The following is a 21,422-nucleotide window of genomic DNA, read 5'->3' on the forward strand; positions in this document are numbered from 1 at the left end:
CAAGACTTGAAATGATCAGATTCAGTGACGACTGCTCGCATTTATCAAGGTGTCTTTCTTTGTCTCGTCTAAGAGCCGTTAGAGCAGAAGCGTGCAGTCTCGTCACAGTTGACATGAAATAGTCTCTGTTGGCGCAAGTGCTCAAGAGTGGAATCTTCTTAAGGTCATGTGTTGGCTGCGGCTGGAAGGCAGCAGACCAGAATTTTAGACAGAAAATAGTAATATCTCCTTGGCATTGCTGTAGCATAATCTTGACTTACTCGGGTTTTAATCATAAATTTTAGGGCTTCTTCCAAGTCTTCTTTTTTTGCAGATTTAGAAAATGGGCAAGGGCAGGGAAGGTATATGTGAACTTGGATAGTTTGTGGGCAAGCGGCTGCTGCTTCTTTTTTAAAAAGATTTTATTTACTTATCTGAGAGAGAGTGAGAGTAAGAGAGCATAAGCAGTGGGGAGAAACAGATGACAAGGGAGAAGCCTGAGCTGAAGGCAGACGCTTAACTGATTGAGCCACCCAGGCGCCCCAGCAAGCTTCTTATTCAGCATCCTAACTTTCCTGCATGTGTGGGGAGGATAGTTTGTTATACACATGGGATCCACAGCTGTCTTAGTGCCCTTCTAGGGTGGATTTTGTCGTATGTGCATGTGTGTGTGCGTCTGTGTGTGAGAGAGACAGAGATTAGAGCAGTTTTGTCCAGTCCTGCCTTGTACTTCTCTTGTGTGGGAGGAAGGATCCCCACATTTCAGTTCTTTGCTGGCCCCAGAAGATATCGTAAAGCTGAGGGACATGAGGTGAAATCCTGACCAAGGACACTTGCCTTCATCTCTACTGATACTGGACTGGGACCACTGAGGGCATGGCTCTGAGGCAGAGTGTGAAGTGTGCAGCTTTCCTAGCCAGAAAAGGCCAGCTAGGTGATGCAGTGGGGCCACTGGTATTCACTAAGACATCTGCTAAGGTACAGACCTGGTTAATGTGTTGCTAGGCACTGAAAGACTCAATTCTCAGTTCTTGGGAATTCAGACACATAAACCCTTTTCTTAGGATCCTGAAGATCTGAAATTCTCAGTTGTAAAGGAATATTGCATTAACTGTTTAGAATTTAAAGATTGATTTATTTACTTTAGAAAAGGAATGGGGGGGAGCAGAGGGAGAGGGAGAGATAGAATCCCAAGCAGACTCCTTGCTCAGTGCAGAGCCTGACATGGGGGCCCCATCTTACTCCCCTGCGATCATGACCTAAGCTGACACCAAGAGTTGGGATGCTCAACCGACTGTGCCACCCAGGTGCCTCTCCCTCCCTTTTAAAAAAGATTTATTTATTTAAACTGGTTAGAATTTTAAACTAATTTCAGATGATTGGTTTTTTCCCTGCATTTTCTGAAGACTCTAGGAAACTACCTTTCAGTTAAAACTGTGAGAGGAGGCCTCTGGACTTATAGAATGGAGCGGCGGCGGCGGAGCCTTGCATGTGGGGAAAAGCTCTGAAGCATGCAGTAAACTTGGACACTATATGTCTTAGTTTTCTACTAAGAAATTTCTACACATTTCTTTGTGCTATAATTGCTAATAATCTTAAAAGCTGTTTTTACTGGCATTGTTAAAAACGTTTTTGTTTTTTTCTTTTTTTTTTTTAGATTTTATTTATTTATTTGACACCGAGAGAAAGATCACAAGTAGGCAGAGAGGCAGGCAGAGAGAGAGGGGGAAGCAGGCTCCCTGCTGAGCAAGAGAGCCTAATGTGGGGCTTGATCCCAGGACCCTGAGACTATGACCTGAGCCGAAGGCAGAGGCTTAACCCACTGAGCCACCCAGGCGTCCCCAGTATTTTTTTTTTAAGATTTTATTTATTTGACAGAGAGAGTGCACGCACAAGCAGGGAAAGAGGCAGAGGGATAGGAAGAAGCAGATTCCCCGCTGAGCATGAGCCCAACACAAGGCTCGATCTCAGGATCCCGGGATCATGACCCGGGTAGATACCTAACCGAATGAGCCCCCAGGCGCCCCTTGCATGCAGAGTATTTAAAAGAAAATCTATTTTTGTATGTTGCAGAGCTCTCTGCTTTTGCTAGCTGCTTTGCTGAAATGACCTTGTAGTTCCTGGCTCCAGACCAGGATAAAATAAATACACCTAATCCTGGATGAGAGTAACTTCTAAAGTCCGTGGCTTCGTCATTTCAAGCTTTCTCTTGAATGTATGGCTCCCCTGATTCATGTCCATTCTGCACACACAAGAACAAATTCGAAGAGTTCCCTTCTGGAACTCAATCTCATGAGGTGGACTAATTGTGGACTAATTGGAGATGACAGGGTCACTCCTATCAGGTACAAGCAAAGTGCTGAGGGCCGGGCAGGGTTTTCTAGGAAAAGGAAGCCAGAGTCAGTCTCAGATTTTAGGAAGATAAGGTTGAAATTGAGAGGTTTCAACTAGATTGAGCATTATGGGCATGGACGTGAAAAGGAGGGGACAGATCTGATGGACATTGTGGAGTGAGACACTTCTTGACTGACAGCTGATCGGAGGTGGGATAGAAGGAAGTTGTTATAAATTACACCAGGATTTCTATTCTTCTCTGAAAGGATAGTGTGGAAGGATAGAGATCGGATAGCTTTTGACACAGGGAAGAGGAAAATTATGGTAGGATGACGGATGATGTGTTTAATTTTGATCCTCTTCCTGGGATATTGGCAGGAAATTGACATGGACATGTTCAGCTGGCAGATAGAAATTACTGTCTGAAGCCTCAGGGGTAGGTCATAGGATCTTACCCATTGATAGTTAAGTCCCCTGGAGAATGACATTGACCGGTGCTAACGTTGAATAGTGGTGGCTGTTTGAATTAATCCTACAGGTGTTCTCCCTCTGACTTGGACAGTGTGGTGGTGGTGTGTGCATTGTGTGTATTTGAATCAGTGGTTCATGTTTGAGACCCCAGATTTTATGTTATAGTAATTTGATGTGGCTGCGCTGAGTGGCCATCAGCGGGACCTGCCTGGTGCTGCCCTCTTTGGATAAATCGTGAGCTCTCTGGATGGATACAGATCTTAGTGGACCTCATGATTCATTACAGTTCCCTTTTTGGCCTCCGGGGGCCATATGGTTCCTGAGACTGAGAACAGAGGAAGAAGAGGAAATGAATGTTTAAGGTGGGAGTGGGAGAAGAAGGCCGGAGACCGTGACCGTGGAGATTGGGGTTGAGTTCTAAGAAGTGGGCGATGACTCACAGACCCAGTCTTGACTGGAGCTCCCTTCGAGCTGGGCGAGGAGATTCATTGGGCAGCGAGAAGTTGTGCTGACCTTTGAGAGATTGGTGTCATTGGACTATAAGGACAGGCATGGGTTGAGGAATGAGTAGCAAATAGAACTGTGGAAACCTGGGAGATTCTTCTAGAAGGTTAGATAGGATGATTCTTTAAGAACTGAGTTTTTTTTGGAGTTTGTTTGGTTTGGTGTGGTTTTTGTTTTCTGAACGAGGGGAAGCTTGATTGTGTTTGTGGGCAGAGGTGATGCTGTAGTGGAGAAAGGAACAATTAAAATAAAAGGAGTGGGGGTGTTTGTAAGGCCGACTCCAACAGTTGGGGGGGGGTGAGGGTCAACAGTGGAAGTGATGGGGTGAGCCTTGTGTGAGAAGAGGGACATTTTCCCCTGGGGACAAAAGGAAGGGAAGTGGGGACAAATTCTGAGGAGGAGCAAAGTTCAGGAGGTCTCCTCTGATTCTCAGTAATTCTGCATCAGAGCCGCGGGTCAATAGGCAAGTGAAGATTCCAGTCTTCCCCTCCTGGGAGGGGAAACGAAGTTCAGGTCCATGTGCTATGTGCTGGGCACTCTTCTGGGTGAACCTGTGTTCGTGTGTGTGCATCCCTATTTATTTAATTCTTACACCAGCCCTGTGAGGTGAACGTTCTTACCATCATTTTAGACAAGGTAGCTGGAAGCGAGTTTCTGCCCTTTTTCTTTTTGGCTTGGATCTGGTCACATTTCTGTCTGTTGACTGATTGATTGGACTGAAGGATAATTAATTAAGGCCTTTGCTCTCAGGAGCCACCTGGGTTGGACTTTTGCCTGTCATCACAGAGTTACAGCTCCGTTTTTCTTAAGCAGAACTTGCAGACTGTCCTCTGTCTGCTAACGTTAGTGTGGAACCAGGGGAGCATGTCCCGTCTAGCCCTTCACTATGCAGAAGGCACCCAAGGCCCTGGGGATGTGGGGGAGTGTCCAGGTGTCCCAGAGGGTTTAAGAGGCAGAGGGGGACTGCTTTTCCTAGTCCCACAACCACGATGCTGGTCCTGCGTGTCAAACAGAGAGTGAGTCAGGAGACCAGACCACACCTCGGGTCTGCTTCTCGCTGACCTTCAGAGTCCATTTGACCTCGTCCTTTTGATTCCAAGCACAAGTAGGCTGAGCCTGGCAGTGATGCACCATTTTTCTCGCCTGTCTTTCCTGGAGGAGGGCTGGTGGGTGCCTGGTTCCTGGGCGTCGTGCCATCAGAGCAGCCTATATCTGTGTGTCCCCCACTTTTCCCAGAGTCTGATTTGGCCTTCTCCCCAGTTCCCTTCATTCTGGTCTACACCGACTTCTCTGTTCTGGCAACCCCAAATGCATATTTTAAGTTTAATGTGTGTTTAGCTGCAATATTTAATGAAATTAGCTAATCTTTAGTGAGTTTTCCTCGTAGCTGCTTCTGCCCCACCTGAGCCGTTGTGAACATGTTCTAGGCTTCATAGTCATTTCTGCCTCTGGTTCGTTTTGTGGTATCAGAATACATAGTCGGGGCCTGTTCTGTGCTATGGAGCCTTCCTGGAATATCATTCTGCTGAATTTTACCTTGTTAGAGTCGGTAGCAGCTTGTAGACAGGCCGAGCCCCCTTACCTCAGAGACAAGGAAGTTCAGATGTTTGGGATTTTCTGTCCTGAGGCCACACCGCTAACTGGAGGCAGAGCTTGGACCACGACTGGACTGTTACCTCTGTGCCATGCTCACGCTGCCTGTCCTCGCCGCCAGGGGACAGGGTCAGCCCCTGCAGACCGAGGAGCAGCTCTGTTGCGTCGGGAGCAAATAGGGGAGTAATTTTCCTTCCCAAGTTGCTGTTGAGACAACGTTCACTGATTGGTTAGCTGGCCTGATTTGAATGTCATCCTACTCCCTCTGCAGATAGTAAGCAGAGGACCTGAGGCCTCCCAGTAGCCCCAAAGGAGGAGACATAACAAACATTTGGCATAGCCTTGCCGTTAACTGTGGGTATTGTCATCAGAGTCCGGGTCTGTGCTGCTCCTGGAGTTTGTGGCAGCCCGTCCCTGTCTGCACCGCGCCCACCCCGTGGGCTCACCACCTGCCCACCTGCCTACGTGGTGGGCATCAGCGGGATCCCAGGTAGCCCCAGCTCAGGTTCATTTGGTTTGCTTTGGCTTGGAGTGCCAACAGCTTTAAATGTTAAACAACCGTGTCTGAAAAAGAAAAGGCTGATCTTTTCTTCTATAACATTTATACCTACAAGAATGAGCAGAAGTCGGGGCCCCGGGATGGTTTAGTCGATTAAGTGTCTGACTCTTGCTTTTGGCTCGGGTCACGATCTCAGGTTGCTGGGATCGATGATCTACACGTTGGGCTCTGAGCTCAGCAGGGAGTCTTGTTTGAGGATTCTCCCTCTTGCCTTGCAGCCCCCCAACAACGAATAAATAAATTAAAAAGAAAAAAAAAAAGAACAGAATGAGCAGAAGTCCCAGTTTGTTTTCTAGATGAACTCAGCAGTTTCTTGATGCTTTTTACATGATGCATATGAGCCTCATGATGACACATAGGGTAGGTGTATAAGGTATAAAGTGAGGGAAGAGGGGCTCAGAGAAGCCCACGGCGTGTAGGATTGCGGTCTTAACTTGGGAGCAGAGCCGGCCCCTGCTGTTGTAAGCCGGCGTGCTTTCTGGTCACAGGACCGCATCATCTCCCCAGTCGCTAAAGCTCATCTTGCTTCATGGGCTCTTTATTCTTTCCACCTCTTAAGGTCTATTTTTCATTTTTTTTAAAAGATTTTATTTATTTATTTGAGAGGGAGGGAGAACACAAGCAGGGGGAGCAACAGAGGGAGAGAAAGAAGCAGATTTCTTGCTGAGCAGGGAGCCTGATGTGGGGCGATCCCAGGACCCTGGGATCATGATCTGAGCCGAAGGCAGGTGCTTAACAACTGAGCCACCCAGGCGCCCCTGAAAGTTTCATTAAACTTTTTTTTTTTCCTAAAATAATTCTGCAGGTTGATGTTCTTAAGGCAACAGCCCTTCCTCTGTTGAAGCAGTTTGGAGTTGATGGTGAACCGTTTGAGCTAAAGGTAAGAATGTGTATGTAATTGACTGTGCACGCATGTAAAATATTCTCTGACGAGCTCATCGGAAGATGCAGTGTGTCCGTGTGTGTCACATTGAAGTCACCACTGAGGAGATCCCAAAGAGCCATGAACAGACATTGCAGACTGTGCTGAGAGGGGGCTCGAGCTGTGACCACGTCGTGCCAGTACCCTTGCGCATACTTTGTGGTGGGCGAAGTCGTGCTCGCTGCCCCCCCCCCCCCCGGCCTTTCTTATTCCTCACAGCAGCTCCGCAGGGAAGCAGCCAAGCTGGGCTTCTGGCTACACACCCTTTCTGATCGAGATCATCCAGATGTCATTTGGGTCTCGGGCCTCCCAACCTGGATGCCCCGGAGAATTTTCAGTGTTTTCAAAACCTAGAAGTAATTTAAGCAACTGTTTGTTTGCTGTCGAAAGGATTTTTTACATCAGTAAGTTAACTGGCTATCTTAAGCTGTTTAGCATCGCTACTTTTTTTTTTTTTTTTAAGATTTTATTTATTTATTTGACAGAAATCACAAGTAGGCAGAGAGAGAGAGAGGCGGGGGGCGGGGGAAGCAGGGTCCCTGCTGAGCAGAGAGCCCGAAATGGGGCTCGATCCCAGGACCCTGGGATCACGAACTGAGCTGAAGGCAGAGGCTTAACCCACTGAGCCACCCAGGTGTCCCGCATCTCTACTTCTTAAGCTAATGTTTTAAACAAGGGAAATGACTGCATTTTTATTTAATAAAATGAGTTTTGGTAGATTAGTTAATTGTATAGGGAGGAGAAGTGGTTCCTGATGGGTAAGAAAGGGGCCAAGCTGCTCACTGTAAGTGCGAGGGAACAGGCGCTGGTGGTGAAGCGACACGCTGGCCTGGGCCTGGGCCGGGCTGGCCCCGTGTCTGCTGCTCTTCCTGCCACGCCGTTTGGGTCCCCGCTCCTCACGCGCCCTCTCGGTGCTAACGTGAGGTGCTGATGATCTCGAGGGAGTTGACGTGTTGACTGTAGAGAGCTCACTGTTCTAAGGAAGAGCTCCTTGGCCTGAACCAGCCGCACTGGGTGTCAGTGTCCCCCACTCTGCCGCACGCTCACCTCTGCTTTCTCGCCGCCTGCGCAGGTGCTGCGACGGGGAATGCCTCCTGGAGGAGGAGGGGAAGTGCTCTTCTCGTGTCCTGTCAGGAAGGTCCTGAGGCCGGTCCAGCTCACAGACCCGGGGAAGATCAGGCGGATCCGAGGGATTGCGTATCCTTTGCATTTGATTTAGATTTCTTAGCTTTTACGTGCCTCATGAAGATAAGAGTGACTCATAACAGTTGACTTCTTCCTGGTCATTTACTTTGTAGACAACAGTCTTGGAGAAGGCTTCACGGTGAAATTGTAATTTTTGGCTGAGATACGATGTTTTATTTTTGTGTCACCATGACTAGACTAACCCATTCCTTGTTTTTGTTTTGTTTTGTTTTGTTTTTTTGGTGAATGCTGAAGCAAACAGCTCCTGGATGTGGGCTGCTCTCCTGAGGGCTTTGGTTTAGGGAGCACCAATGCCCCGCAGTCCCTCCCTGAGAAGAGCTCATTGTCTGATGAGGGAAGCGTGGGCAAACGTGTAAGATGGTGTAGACGGACGCATAGGGGGCTGGGGAGCTGAGATGGGGCTGGCACATTTAGTCTGGAAGCCGTAGGAGAGCAGGGATGGTATCTACTCATTACGTGGTTACTCTGCATGCACTGGGATAGTAAAACTATATACTTATTTCCTTTCCAAAAAACTACTTTACCGATAAACGATTTACGTGCAGGAAGCTATACATATTCAGTGTGTACAGCTTGATGAGTTTGCAGATGAGTGTCTACCTGTGAAACCAGCAGCGTAGTAGTACCATAAACATACCTCTTACGCACAAAAGTTTCTTTCTGCCCTCTATGTTTTATCTTTACACTTTTAATTTTTTGTGATAATAATACTTGACCTAGATCTACTCTGTTAGCAAATTTCAAAAGAATTTATTGAGGCGCCTCGGCTCAGTCAGTTGAGCATCTGTCTTTTTTTTTTTTTTTTTTTTAAATTTTACTGATTTGAGAGAGAGCGCGCACACACAAGTGGAGAGGCAGAGGGAGAAGAAGACTGCCCACTGATGCGGGAGCCCAATGCAGGGTTCGACCTCAGGACCCAGAGATCATGCCCTGAGCTGAAAGCAGGCACTTAGCCATCTGAACCACCCAGGAGCCCCAAGCATCTGACTCTTGATTTTGGCTTAGGTCCTGATCTCAGGGTCGTGCGTTTGAGCCCTGTGTGGGGTTCAGTACTTCATGCTTGGCGTGGAGTCTGCCTGGGATATCTTCTCTCCTGACCCTCTCCCTGCTCACTCACATGCACGTGTGCTCTCTCTCTCTTTCAATAAATAAATATGATCATGGGGGACCTGAGTGGCTCAGTGGGTTAAGCCTCTGCCTTCGGCTAAGGTCATGATCTCAGGGTCCTGGGATCAAGCCCCGCATCTCTCTGCTCAGCAAGGACCCTGCTTCCCCCCACCACCCCGCCGCATCCCCCTCCTGCTTCTCTGCCTACCTGTGATCTCTGTCTGTCAAATAGATAAATAAATAAATAAAATCTTAAAAAAAAAATCTTTAAACCCCAGTATAATTATCTTAGCGAATTTTTTTTTTTAATCTTAGCGAATTTTTAAGTATATAAAACAGGCATTGTGGTACACAGTAGATCTGTGGGACTTAGTCATCTTGCATAAGTGAAACTTTGTACGCTTTGATTGATGTCTCCCGTTTCCCCCTCCTTCTCTCCAGCCCCTCGCCACCACCATGCTACTCTCTGTTCTGTGAGTGTGACTATTTTCGATTGCTTATATAAATGGCATTATGCGTATTTGTTCTTCTGTGTCTGGCTTATTTCACTTAGCACGTTGTTTTCCTTGTTCACCCATGTCACAGATGACAGCATTTACTTTGTTCTTAAGGGTGAATGATATTCCATTGTATGTAAATATTACATTTTCTTTATTCATCTTTCACTGGACATTTGGCTAGCTGCCATGTCTTGGCTCAGGTGAATAAAGCTGAGATGAATGTAGGAGTGTGTCAGTTTCTGTGACTGTGTACCCAGAAGCGGGACCGTGGGATCAAATGGTAGCTCTCCTTTTAATTTCTTGAGGAACCTCCCTACTGTTTTCTATAGTGGCTGTTCCAGTTTGCATTCCCATCATCAGTGTATGAGGATTCCCTTTTCTTCACAGTGTCAGCAATACTTACCTTGTTTGTTTGTTTGTTTTGATTGCCACTACTCTAATAGGCATGAGGTGATAGCTCATTATGGTTTTTTTTTTCCTAAAGATTTTATTTATTTATTTGACAGAGAGAGAGATCACAAGTAGGCAGAGAGGCAGGCAGAGAGAGGGGGGGAAGCAGGCTCCCTGCTGAGCAGAGAGCCCGATGCGGGGCTCAATCCCAGGACCCTGAGATCATGACCTGAGCCGAAGGCAGGGGCTCAACCCACCGAGCCACCCAGGCGCCCCCTTTTTTTTTTTTAAAGATTTTATTTATTTATTTGATTATGGTTTTGATTTGTATTTCTCTGATGATGAGTGATGTTGAGTACTTTTCCATGTAAATGTTTGAACATCTCTGGGTCTTCTGTGGAGGAATAATCTATCCAGGTCTTTGCCCATTTTTTAATTGGGTGGTTTTATTTTATTTTATTTTATTTTATTTTATTTTATTTTATTTTATTTTATTTTATTTTATTTTATTTTTTAAGATTTTATTTGTTCATTTGACAGAGAGAGATCACGAGTAGGCAGAGAGGTAGGCAGAGAGAGAGGGAGAAGCAGGCTTCCTGCTGAGCAGAGAACCCAACTCAGGGCTCCATCCCTGGCGCCTGAGATCATGACCCAAGCTGAAAGTAAAGGCTTAACCCACTGAGCCACCCAGGTGCCCCAATTTTATTTTATTTTATTTTTTAAGATTTTATTTATTTATTTGAGAGCGAGAGAGAGAGAGAAAGAGAGAGCATGAGAGGAGAGGGTCAGAGGGAGAAGCAGACACTCTGCTGAGCAGGGAGCCTGACGTGGGACTCGATCCCGGCACTCCAGGAACATGACCTGAGCTGAAAGCAGTCGCCCAACCAACTGAGCCACCCAGGCACCCTCCAATTTTATTTTTAAGATTTAATTTTTAAGTAATCACTACACTCAGTGTGGGGCTTGAACTCCCAACCCTGAGATCAAGAGTTGCACACTCCATCAGCTGAGCCAGCCAGGTGCCCCTGGGTTCTGTTTTTATTTTCTTTTTGCTTTTGAGTTGTATGAGTTTCTTATGTATTTTTTTCTTATGTATTTTTTGATATTAATCAGAGGTATAAATTTCAGACATTTTCTCTCATTCTGTGGGTTGCCTTTTCACTTTGTTGTTTCTTTTGCCCTTGTTTTGGTATTCCGTCCAAGAAAGCATTGCCAGTGCTAAAAACCTTTTCCTGTGTTTTCTTCTTGGAGTTTTACAGGTTTAGGTCTTAAGTTTGTCTTTAATCCATTTTGAGTTGATTTTTCTGTGTGTTGTTTGTCTGTTGAGCACATATGTGCAAATATATTTCTAGGCTCTCTGTTCCATTGCTTTGCATGTTTTTATGTTGGTACCATGGTACTTTTTGATTATTGTAGCTTAGTAATTTATTTTGAAATCCGGAACTCTGATGCTTCCAGCTTTATTCTTTTTGCTCATAATTGCTTTAGCTACCTGGAGTCTTTTGTAGTTCCATATAAGTTTTAGGATTGTTTTTTCTGTATGTTATTTTCTCTATCTATTATTCTATTAAAAAATTAGAATTTTGATAAGAATTGCATTGAATCTGTAGATCACCTGGGATAGTATGGACATTTCAAGAATATTAATTCTCTCAGTTCATGAATATGGGCTGTCTTTCCATTTATGTATGATTTTTAAAATGTCTTTTATAAGTGTTTTATACTTTTTAAGACCTTACCTATTCATTTGACAGAGAGAGACCACAAGTAGGCAGAAAAGCAGGCAGAGAGAGAGGGGGAAGCAGGCTCCCCACCGAGCAGAGAGCCTGACGTGGGGCTCGATCCCAGGACCCCGGGACCATGACCCAAGCCAAAGGCAGAGGCCCCAACCCAGTGAGCCACTCAGTCGCCCCAAGTGTTTTATACTTTTTAGTATATAAGTCTTTCACCTTCTTGGTTAAGTTTATTCCTTAATATTTAAATTTTGGGGGATGCTCTTGTAAATAGGATTATTTCCTTGATTCTTATTCAGATAGTTTATTGTTAGTGTACAGAAGTGCAAGTTGATTTTGTAGTCTGTAACTTTTAAAAATTCATTTATTCCAGTAGGTTTTTTTGGGGGGGGTTATCTTTGGGGTTTCTACATATAAGATCATGTCATCTGCAGATAGATGATTTTACTTCTTCCTTTCCAGTTTGGATTCCTTTCATTTCTTTTTCTTGGTTCATTGCTCTGGCTAGGATTTACAGTACCAGGTAATAGTACTGTACATGTATATAAAGTACCATGACTAGCAGTGGCAAGAGTGGTCATCTGTGCTTTGTTCCAAATTGTGGAGGAAAAGCTTTGAGTTTTCCACCATTGAAGGTGTTAGCTGTGGGCTTTCATGTATGGTCCTTATTGTGTTGAGGTAAGTTTCTTCTATAATTAATTTGTTGAGAATCTTTAATTGTGAGAGTGTTGAATTTTGTCAGATGCTCTTTCTGCATCTCTTGAGACAATCATTTGACTTATGGCCTTCATTAATATGTTAATATCATCTATCACATTAATTGATTTGCATATAACCATTCTTGCATCCCAGGGATAAATGCCACTTGGTTATGTCATATGATCCTTTTAATGTATCATTGAATTTAGTTTGCTAAAATTTGTTGATAATTTTTGCATCCGTGTTCGTCAGGGATATTGGCCTACAGTTTTCTTTTCTTGTAGTATCTTTCAGGTCTTTCTTTTCTTTTAGTGTCTTGTAGTGTCTACCAGGGTGATGTTGGCTTCATAAAATGAATTTGGAAGTGTTCCCTCTTCAGTGTTTTTGGAAGTTTGAGGATTGGTAGTAATCATTCTTGACATGTTTGGTAGAATTCGTCAGTGAATTGATTAATCTGGTGAAGTCATCTGGTCTTGGGCTTTTTTTTTTTTTTTGGTGAGGTTTTTTGATTACTGATTCAGTTTCCTTACTTGTTACTGTTCTGTTCAAGCTCTAGTCCTGATACAGACTTGGTAGAATGCATCCATTTCTTCTAGGTTATCCACTTTTTGGCATGTAATTGTTCATAATTTTTTTTAAAACTTCTGTGGCTTTAGTTGTAAAGTCTCGTCTTTCATTTCTGATTTTTTTTGAGTCTTTTCTCTTTTTTCTTTGTCTAGGTAAAGGTTTGTACATTTTTTTTTATCTTTTCAAAAAACTGACTCATAGTTTTTTTGATTTTTTTTTTCCCTCTTGGTTTTCACTTTGCTGTTTCATTTATATTTTCTCTATTATTTCTTTCCTTCTGCTAACTTTGAATTTTAGGTTATTCTTTTTCTGGTTCCTTGAAGTGTAAAGTTAGGCTGTTTATTTGAGATCTTTTCTTCTTCCATAGAAAGAATGTAGGTGCTTTTTACTATAAAATTCCTTCTTAGTACTTCTTTTCTTTGTCCCATAAGTTTTGGTGTGTTGTGTTTTCATTTTTGTTGTCTCTAGGTATTTTCCTTTCCCTTTTGATTTCTTCTTTGGCCCCATGTTTTTTTAAGAATACATTCATTTTCATCTGATTATGAATTTTCCCATTTTCTTGCTGTTATTGATACTTAGTTTCAAAGGGTACCTGAGGTGATTTCAGCCTTCTTAAACTTGTTACGACCTGTTTTGTGACCTACTGTGTGATCCCAAAGAATGTTTTTGTGCACATGAGAAGAATGTGTACCCTGCTACTGTTAGGTGGAGTGTCCTGTGAAAGTCTGTTAGTTCCTCCGGGTTTATGATGTTGTTCAAGTCACCTGTTGCCTTACTGATTTTCTTCCTGGGTGTTCTATCCATTATTGAAAGTGGGGCAAGGGGGTCCTGGGTGGCTCAGTTGGTTAAGTGACTGCCTTTGGCTCAGGTCATGATCCTGGAGTCCCAGGATTGAGTCCTACTTGGGGGCCTCTATTCAGCAGGGACTCTGCTTCTTTCTCTGACCTTCCCCCCTGTCATGCCCTCTCCCTCTCATTCTCTCTCTCTCAAATAAATAAATAAAATCTTAAAAAAAAAAAAAAAAGAAAGAAAGAAAGAAGGGCGCTTGGATGGCTCAGTGGGTTAAGCCTCTGCCTTCAGCTCAGGTCATGATCTCAGGGTCCTGGGATCAAGCCCCGCATCAGGCTCTTGGCTCTGCGGGGAGCCTGCTTCCTCCTCCACCTCTGCCTGCCTCTCTGCCTACTTGTGATCTCTCTTTCTGTGTCAAATTAAAACAAAAAACAAAAAACAGTGGGTCAGGAACCCTCCTATTACTGTTGTATTGCTATCTCTCTATTTAGATCTGCTGTTGTTTGCTTTATATATTGAGGTGATCTGATGTTGAGTGCATATATGTTTATAGTTGTTGTATCTTTCTGTTGAATTGACCCTTTTATCATTGTAATTAACTTCTTTATCTCCTGTGACTCTGAAGACCTTTTGGACTTTGTCCGTTTTGTGTGATGGAATTATAGGCAGTCCTACTCTCTTTTAGTTCCCATTTGCATGGAACATACTCACTTTCAGGTTATATATGTCCTTATATCTAAAGTGAGTCTTTTATAGACAGCATATAGTTGGATCTTGTTTTACCCACTTAGCCACTTTACTTTCTTTTGATTGTGGAGTTTATCCGTTTACATTTTATATACTTTATTTTTAAGCCTTCAGGTGACTCTGAGTTTACCTGCATTCCGTTTTGCAGTTGGGAAAAACCGAGGCTTCACAGGCTGAAGGAATTTGCATCCACATCACAGTGTTCATAATGGCAGGACTGGGATTTGAGTTTTTGATCCCAGTTTTTGAACCTCTGCTTTTTCTCAGAGGAGGGGAGGGCGTTAGGATTGAACCTGGAGGAGTAGAGGCCTGTGAAGTGGAGCATGGAAGGGCACTTCAGGCAGGAGTGTCGGCCTGCGCAGACGCAGGGGTGCACACTGGTGCTGGGAGGGGCAGGCCTTGGGTGTGGCTTGAGTGCAGGTCTGTCAGTGTGTTCGGCGTGGAAGACGGGTGTGACATACGGCTGGAGCCAGTGACGACTGAAGGCCATGCTGACCAGTTGGCTTTCATTCCTAAGTCTGTAATTTTCTAGAGAGAGAATTTCCATGTTAAGAGGATAACTTCAGAGGAGCTGAAAGAACTTTTGGCTCCTTTTGACTCATTGTAGAAACTCTGGAAGGCACAAATAAAAAAAAAAAAAAAAAATTACCACCTAACGGTGATCACTTAGAGTCAAAGATATCAGGGAGTCGTTTTGCCTTGAAGAGGATGGCGAGGGTCGTGGCTGGAGCACAGGTGAGGGCTGCTGGTTTACAGAGGTCCTAGGGGCAGCGTGCGTGCAAAGCCGTCCCCACCTGGCTCTGTGACAGAGGGATAGGGAGTCCCTGAGGATGAGGTGTCCCCTGGCACCTGGATAGAGATGTAGGTTCTGATAGTAGCTGCATGTTTGGGGCGGTGCAAGGCGGGGTGGGGACACTGGTGATAAGTTCCGTTTTATTCCTGCTGGGTTTGAGGGCCCTTCACAAGGGTTGTAGGGAAATGGGTTTAGAAAGGAAATTAGAGATGCACATCTGTAATTTGGGGGCGAGGTGAGAGCCAGAAGTGGGTGATTTCAAGTTGGTGACCGAACAGAATGCGGAGAGAGGCAGGTGGATCCCTGCGACACCGCTAAGACTTGAAAGCAAAAGCGAAGTGGTCCCAGGAAGTGGGACCAGGGAGAGTCCGGTCGCTGAGAAGAGAGTGAAGAGAATTCGGCTACTGGGAAGCCCTGGCAGCCCCGGTCAGTAGCCAGAGGGGCCCGAGGGCTCAGTCACGATGGAGGGCGCTCTGGACAGCACGCGCCTGGTAGGAGCTCCTTTCAGAGAGAAGGAATGAGTCCCGACACCCATTTCTAGGGAAATGGGGCACCGTGGGGACTGCTCTGTCTAGAATCTTTTTTTTTTTTTTTTCTTAATTTATTTGACAGACAGAGATCACAAGTAGGCAGAGAAGCAGAGAGAGAGGAAGGAAAGCAGGCTCCCCACTGAGCAGAGAGCCGGATGCTGGGCTTGATCCCAGGACCCTGGGATCATGACCTGAGCCGAAAGCAGAGGCTTTAACCCACTGAGCCACCCAGGCGCCCTCTGTCAAGAATCTTGACAGGAAAGAGAAGCAGAAGGAAGGATGAGGTGGGAACTTGCCACAGGGAGAGAGTTGAGAAGATCCTCTTCCTTCTTTTTTATTTTACGGTTTTTTTCTTTTTAAAATATTTTTATTTATTTATTTTTGAGAGAGAGAGAACATGAGAAGGGAGGTCAGAGGGAGAAGCAGACTTCCCAATGGAGCTGGGAGCCTTATTGTGGGACTTGATCCCAGGACTCTGGGACCATGACCTGGCTGTCCAGGGGCATATCTCAGGGCCATGCCCAGTAAAAATGAGGAGAGAGTGGGCGGCTGGGAGCCCCGAGATTGATGTATGTAGTTAAACTGACTTTCTCAAGTGATGTTGTCCACGGGGCGCCTGGTTGGCTCAGTGGGTTAAAGTGACGTTCTCCATAGAGAAATGGAAATGCAAGTAGGTAGGTTTGTTTTGTTTTTTTTTTCTTTTTAACCAAATATGCCTTTTCTGCTTGACCCCCGGCACTTGCGGACTCAGCCTCCTTCCGACTAACAGGTGCACTGTATTTTATCATATCAAGAGGCCAGAATGAAACCTGCTGGTGGCCGTTGAGTTGCTTTTCGTTTTCCTCTGTTGCTGAGAATGCTGTAGTTGACGGCTTTGCACATGAAATCCTACGCACGCTCTGGACAGTTCCAGTTTGTTTTTACTCATTTGAGATTTGTTTCCTTAAATGCTCTATCTTGACGGCGAACTCTGCTTGGATTCCATTCTCTGTAGTCTGCAAATGTGATTTCCAGAGTGTGCTTTTGTTTTGACACAGTCTTGTGGTAACTACGTGGGTTCCACAGAGATTGTCCCGCTGGGGTCCCACGGTACACGTAGTACTGGGTGTGCAAACGGCTCATGGGTCAGCCTTTGATGAGGACTCCGAGAAACCGGGAAGCCTTGAGAGTAGCACGGGGGAGAACATGAAAACCGGAAGAGCCCTGAGCCCTGGGGTGTAGCTTTCTTCCTCCCTGGCTTCTCCCTCTGGTGCTCTTCCAGCCTTCTCTCTAGAGACTGGGTGCCGGGAAGACACTGGAGAGCCCCTTGCTTGGGACTAGGGCTCGGACACCGGAGTCTTCCGAACACATCAGACCTGTGGAGTCTTCCTCCCGGCTCCCCAGGAAAGGAGACGCAGGTGGCCATGCTCAGCTTCTCGTCTGCAAACGAGACATTCCAGCCACTGGTCTCCAGAGCTGCCCCTTCACAAACACCTCAGTGGAATGCTGGTTGGAATTGAGATCACCTTCTTGGCCAGTTTTGGAGCCTGGGAAAAAAAAGAGCCACCTTTGGGAAAAAAAAGCTTTTGTTGGTTTTGTGGGTTTTTTTTTTTACTTGCAAGTCTGGTTGACTGTTGGTCTGAGCTTGGAGGTTGCATCCCCCATAGGAGGGCTTGGGTGGGGAGAACTGGCCCTGTTCTCGTGGATGGTTGTGGCTTTAACTGAGTAATCCCCAGAGCGCATCTTTTTTCTCTTGGACCGGCTGACCAGGGCCTGGGAGGGAGCCAGTGTTGGCTCCTGCCAGCGGCAGTGACTGGACAGTGTGGTTACCTTTTATTTAATGCCACCCACTCTCATTCTCCCCTGCCTGAGGAGGGGTGGTGGGGAGAAGGGAGCATGCGCTCTTCACTTTGTGTCACTATCCCCGAAGCTCGTGATCTAGGACACAAGTGTCAATTGAAGAAGCTGGGGTAGAGGCAGAAGATAGGAGTGAGTTGGAATTTGTAGGACAAACTGGTTTCCTTTCTCTGACTATAGGGCAGGTTCTTAGGCAGTCAGCCTCTTTGTCTCTTTACACACACACACACACACACACTACACACTCTTTTGCTCACTTGCGTGTGCTTTCTCTGACCTGGACCACCAGGGAGGGATGAGAGTAGGAGTTCTATATGGTCTGTAGCTGTGAAATTGTCTCTCTTGGATATGAGTTCTCAATATGGTATTCGTATAAGGGCTTCGGGAGATTCACAGTCCCCTGAAATGGTCTGCAAAATGACGTGTGTGTGTGTTTCTTGAGGGAGTGTCCATAGCTTTCATCAGATTCCCCGAGGGATCTCTGATTTCCGAAGGAATAGGAACCTCTGCTTTGGAACTTGAATCTTGGACTAACCGCAAGAAAAGCAGTAGGGGGCGTTCATTGGGCTCCTACCCCACAGCAGCCACCACTAAGCCCTTTACATGCATTATTTCATTGGATCCTCCAAACCTCGGGAGGAGAATGTTATGACAGTCCTCTTACTGATGAGGTGGACACACACCAGACCCAGAAGGATGCAGTTTGTTGGAGCTGGCCCTTGAGCACTGATGGTCTGATTGTAGAAGTTTTAGCCGTTCCTCAGGAGGGCCTCCACACCGAGCCAGGCGGTTCCACAGTGACTCTGGCATGTAGCCACTGTCTGTCTCCAGTGCCAGCATGCTGGTGTAGGGCTCCGCTGGCCCTGAGTTGGTACAGTTACCCACCTGGTTCCCACATGTCTGTGGGCGTTGGAGGGAGGAGGTGAAGTCAGGTCTGTTTAATTTTGTACCTCACTTCGGTGACCTGGTTGTCCTCAGTGTAAGCCCTGGAAGTAGGAATCCATGGCCCTGGCCCACAGGGTCGCTCTGAGCATAAAATCAGTTGCTAATGTACCTGAAAGAATTTTCGGAGCCGTGGTTGCTGTGGGATTGTATGTCGGATTAGTGACCTCTGTGCTCTCCTCAGGACAGTGGGCAGCGTCAGGCTCAGAAGGACAGCACCCACCCGGTCCAAAGGGTACGAGACCCAGGACTGTTTGTCTAAGCTGTGGGGTCAGAAGTACATTCTGGACAGAGAGGCGGTGATGTAACAGGGCCTTGTGTGTGTATTGAAAATGCCTCTTTGCTCTTTCCTCATTTCAGGTTTGTCCTTTGAGTCAAGTCAAATATTTATTGAGTATTGCTGAGAATAAAGATAGGGTATGAGAGTCATCAGAGAGTTCTGCTCCATATGGAAGCAGAGCCCCTCTTCTTACGGAATGCGTGGTCTTGTTGGTGGGCAAGGACAGCGTGTGTACATGAAGGGAGACGTATGGTAAGGTCGGGTGGAGACCACGGTCTGGTGCGGGCTGGAGGGTGTCGGGGAGAAGGAAGGAAGGATGAAGGAAGGCAGGTCAGGTTGAAGAATTTGGACAGTCTGGGTGAGTGGAGGGGGTGATGGTGCCCCGGGCGGGGGTGAACGCTGACCAGACTGACCATGGGGGTCTGGGGGGTTCTGGACTAACGGAACTGCAGATTCTCATGGGTGTGAGGAAAGAAACCCAGCAGCCGTTTCATGGGAGTCGTTCATGTCATCCTCCTTTTCTTTCTGGGGGTGCCGCCCGGTGTAAAAGTGCTGATCATCAAGATTTTGATTATAAGGGAGCAGTTGTCAGGAGCCTGTACTATCCACAGACGCAGTAATAGACACTTAAATAATTGAAAATAAGCTCTGTGAGTTGCAACAAACCTATTTAGATCTTTATAAATCAGCTACTGTACTCTCTTCCACTGATCTTTCTGCTTTTCCCTTCAACAGACTAGGGGTGAATTGGGATTGGCCCAGGTGAGCCCCAGTGTGATGTCTGTTCCGGCCTTAGGTCTGCCAGGGAAAGACCCATTGTTTCCAGCAGTGAGGAGGGTTGGAGAACTTCAAAGGGAGCCTGGCTCATGCCAGACAGGCAGGCCCATGTCTCCTCTTGTTCCGAAAATGAGTGGAAGCATTTCTAGGAGAGGGGAGGGGCCTTGATTGGGTAGGAACTCTAGAGCAGGGTTTAGAACTCTTATTTTATACTTTACGACTCTCTACATCTGTGTGTTTTCTGTTGTGATTGTTTATAACAATAATATAAAAAAACTGTATCGTAATACGATAATAAAAATAATGACCTGAAAATCGAGTTAAGGTTATTACAAAGTTAAACAGTTAAACACAGTTGGAAATTAGAATGGCATTAGAATGGCATTTTATTACAGTTCCACAAATAGCCGCTAGCACCAGAATGGACCTTTCTCTGGCATCTGCGCAGAACAGCCCCCTTAACTGCGGACTACAGGTACTCCGTGCGCGTGTCACCGCAGATGGCCAACCGGGTCGTGGATTCCGCAAGGAGCATCCTCAACAAGTTTATCCCCGATATCTATATTTACACAGACCACATGAAAGGAGTCAACTCTGGGAAGTAAGTGTGTGTGCGTTTCTAGAGCTTATTTCTGCAGCTGACCAAGCCTTTTCACACTCCTGTCCTGACTGCAGTGAAAGCCGCCAGCTCTTTGTCGGCAGCCGGAGGAAGAGTGATTTCAGAGTTAATTTCCTCCCGATTTACTACCGTAGTCACCAGTGGGCGTCTCTTGAGCACCTCTCACGTGGAAAGCATCCCAGTGCCCGGTGCTGGAGATAAGGGGTCCAGACCCTGGCCTGGGGACGTTAAACCCAGCTATTAATAAACGGTGCTTCCAGCTTTAAATTCCATCTGTTTCCACAAAAAATTAAAGCAAACAAGTTCTTCCATCCTGAGTAAATAACAGTTTAGGGGAAAATATCCTTTGCTGGTCTGTGCCATCTGGCTTCCCTCTCCATCATGGGAACAACACCCCTAGAGCCAAAGAAAGTTGTTATTGCACATTTGACTTGGGATTAGTTAAAGCCTTTGTGGAAAACCTCACTTTAGAAAATAAAAAGTTAATGATGATCTGTGTAATGAAAATACTTGTTTTAGGCTTCGCTTATATATTTAGCAACCAGTAAGTTGGGGAAGCAATTAAAAACTAATTTTTTTATTACGAAGATGTTAAATATATAGAAAGTTGAAAGGCTAGCACAGAGAACACCTGTGTGTTCCTACTACTTATAGTCAACAGTGACTGTTTTGCCAAATTTACTTGTGTGTGGATTTTCTGTGTTTGTTTTTGTTTTTGCTGAATCATTTCGGTGCGAATGACAGTATCATTGCACTTACAGTCTGAAGCTTGCAGATCTTGTCTTCTAAAAATGAGAACATCAGAGATTGACTGGTGTGGGCTCAGAAATCAGTTTTTTGCTAGGTAATAGCACAGCCCATCCTTTCTCATAGTCCTTCTGTCTGTGCTTTCCTTCGACTTCAGCCAAAGAAGGAGAGAGGCACAGGAGGGCTGAGCGTGTTAAAGCATTTCTGACCTTGACGAGGTCCATGGGGACACATGAAGGTGATTTCAGCAGCCTGGTGGTGGCTCGTAGTTCAGAGCAGTAGGTGTGTCAGAGGGCACAGTTGGGAAATGACGTGTGTGCTGAGCTGGCCCTCCCTGTGGGTTTGGAAAGGTCAGTGATGGTCCCAAACCTTTGGTGCACTGCTCAGATCTCGCCAGCGTTTTCCTTGCTCATGTGGTGGGAGCCGTAATGCTGGCGTTGTTAGGTGACCGCTCTCACGCAGCGGCTGGCACACAGTAGGTACCACCGAGATGCTAATGCTGCTCCTCACGCTTCCCTTTCTCTCCCCTCTCCTCTGGGGACAGGCGATTACAGAGCTATGGTGGGTGTAGGCAGTCTCAGCGGCAACTGAGTGGCCTGGTCTCCATCAGGCCTTCTCTGTCTCTCCTCTGGCTCTGTGGGGGTGTCCAGGTATGAAGCAGAGCTGGCCTGAAGGCCATGCAGCCCCCTCTGTGGTGCAGCTTTTCACAAGGCCATCGAGTCCGGTGACTCCGGTGTATAGTCCGCCCCCGTCCTTGCTGGGGTGAGTAGCAAGCTCATATGTGGATCAGGACATGGG

At 46.0% G+C, this 21,422-nt stretch overlaps 1 protein-coding gene across 1 annotated transcript in view; it reads left to right on the forward strand.

Moving 5' to 3' along the window:
* Positions 1–21,422, forward strand: part of RCL1 (RNA terminal phosphate cyclase like 1) — a 59,852-nt gene that overhangs the window by 20,352 nt on the left and 18,078 nt on the right. The window contains 3 exon segments of the mRNA XM_032307693.1: positions 6,246–6,320; positions 7,435–7,559; positions 19,734–19,859. Coding sequence (XP_032163584.1) covers positions 6,246–6,320; positions 7,435–7,559; positions 19,734–19,859 — 326 coding nt within the window.

This window comes from Mustela erminea, chromosome 12 (assembly GCF_009829155.1).
Source record: "Mustela erminea isolate mMusErm1 chromosome 12, mMusErm1.Pri, whole genome shotgun sequence".
Lineage (NCBI taxonomy): Eukaryota > Metazoa > Chordata > Mammalia > Carnivora > Mustelidae > Mustela > Mustela erminea.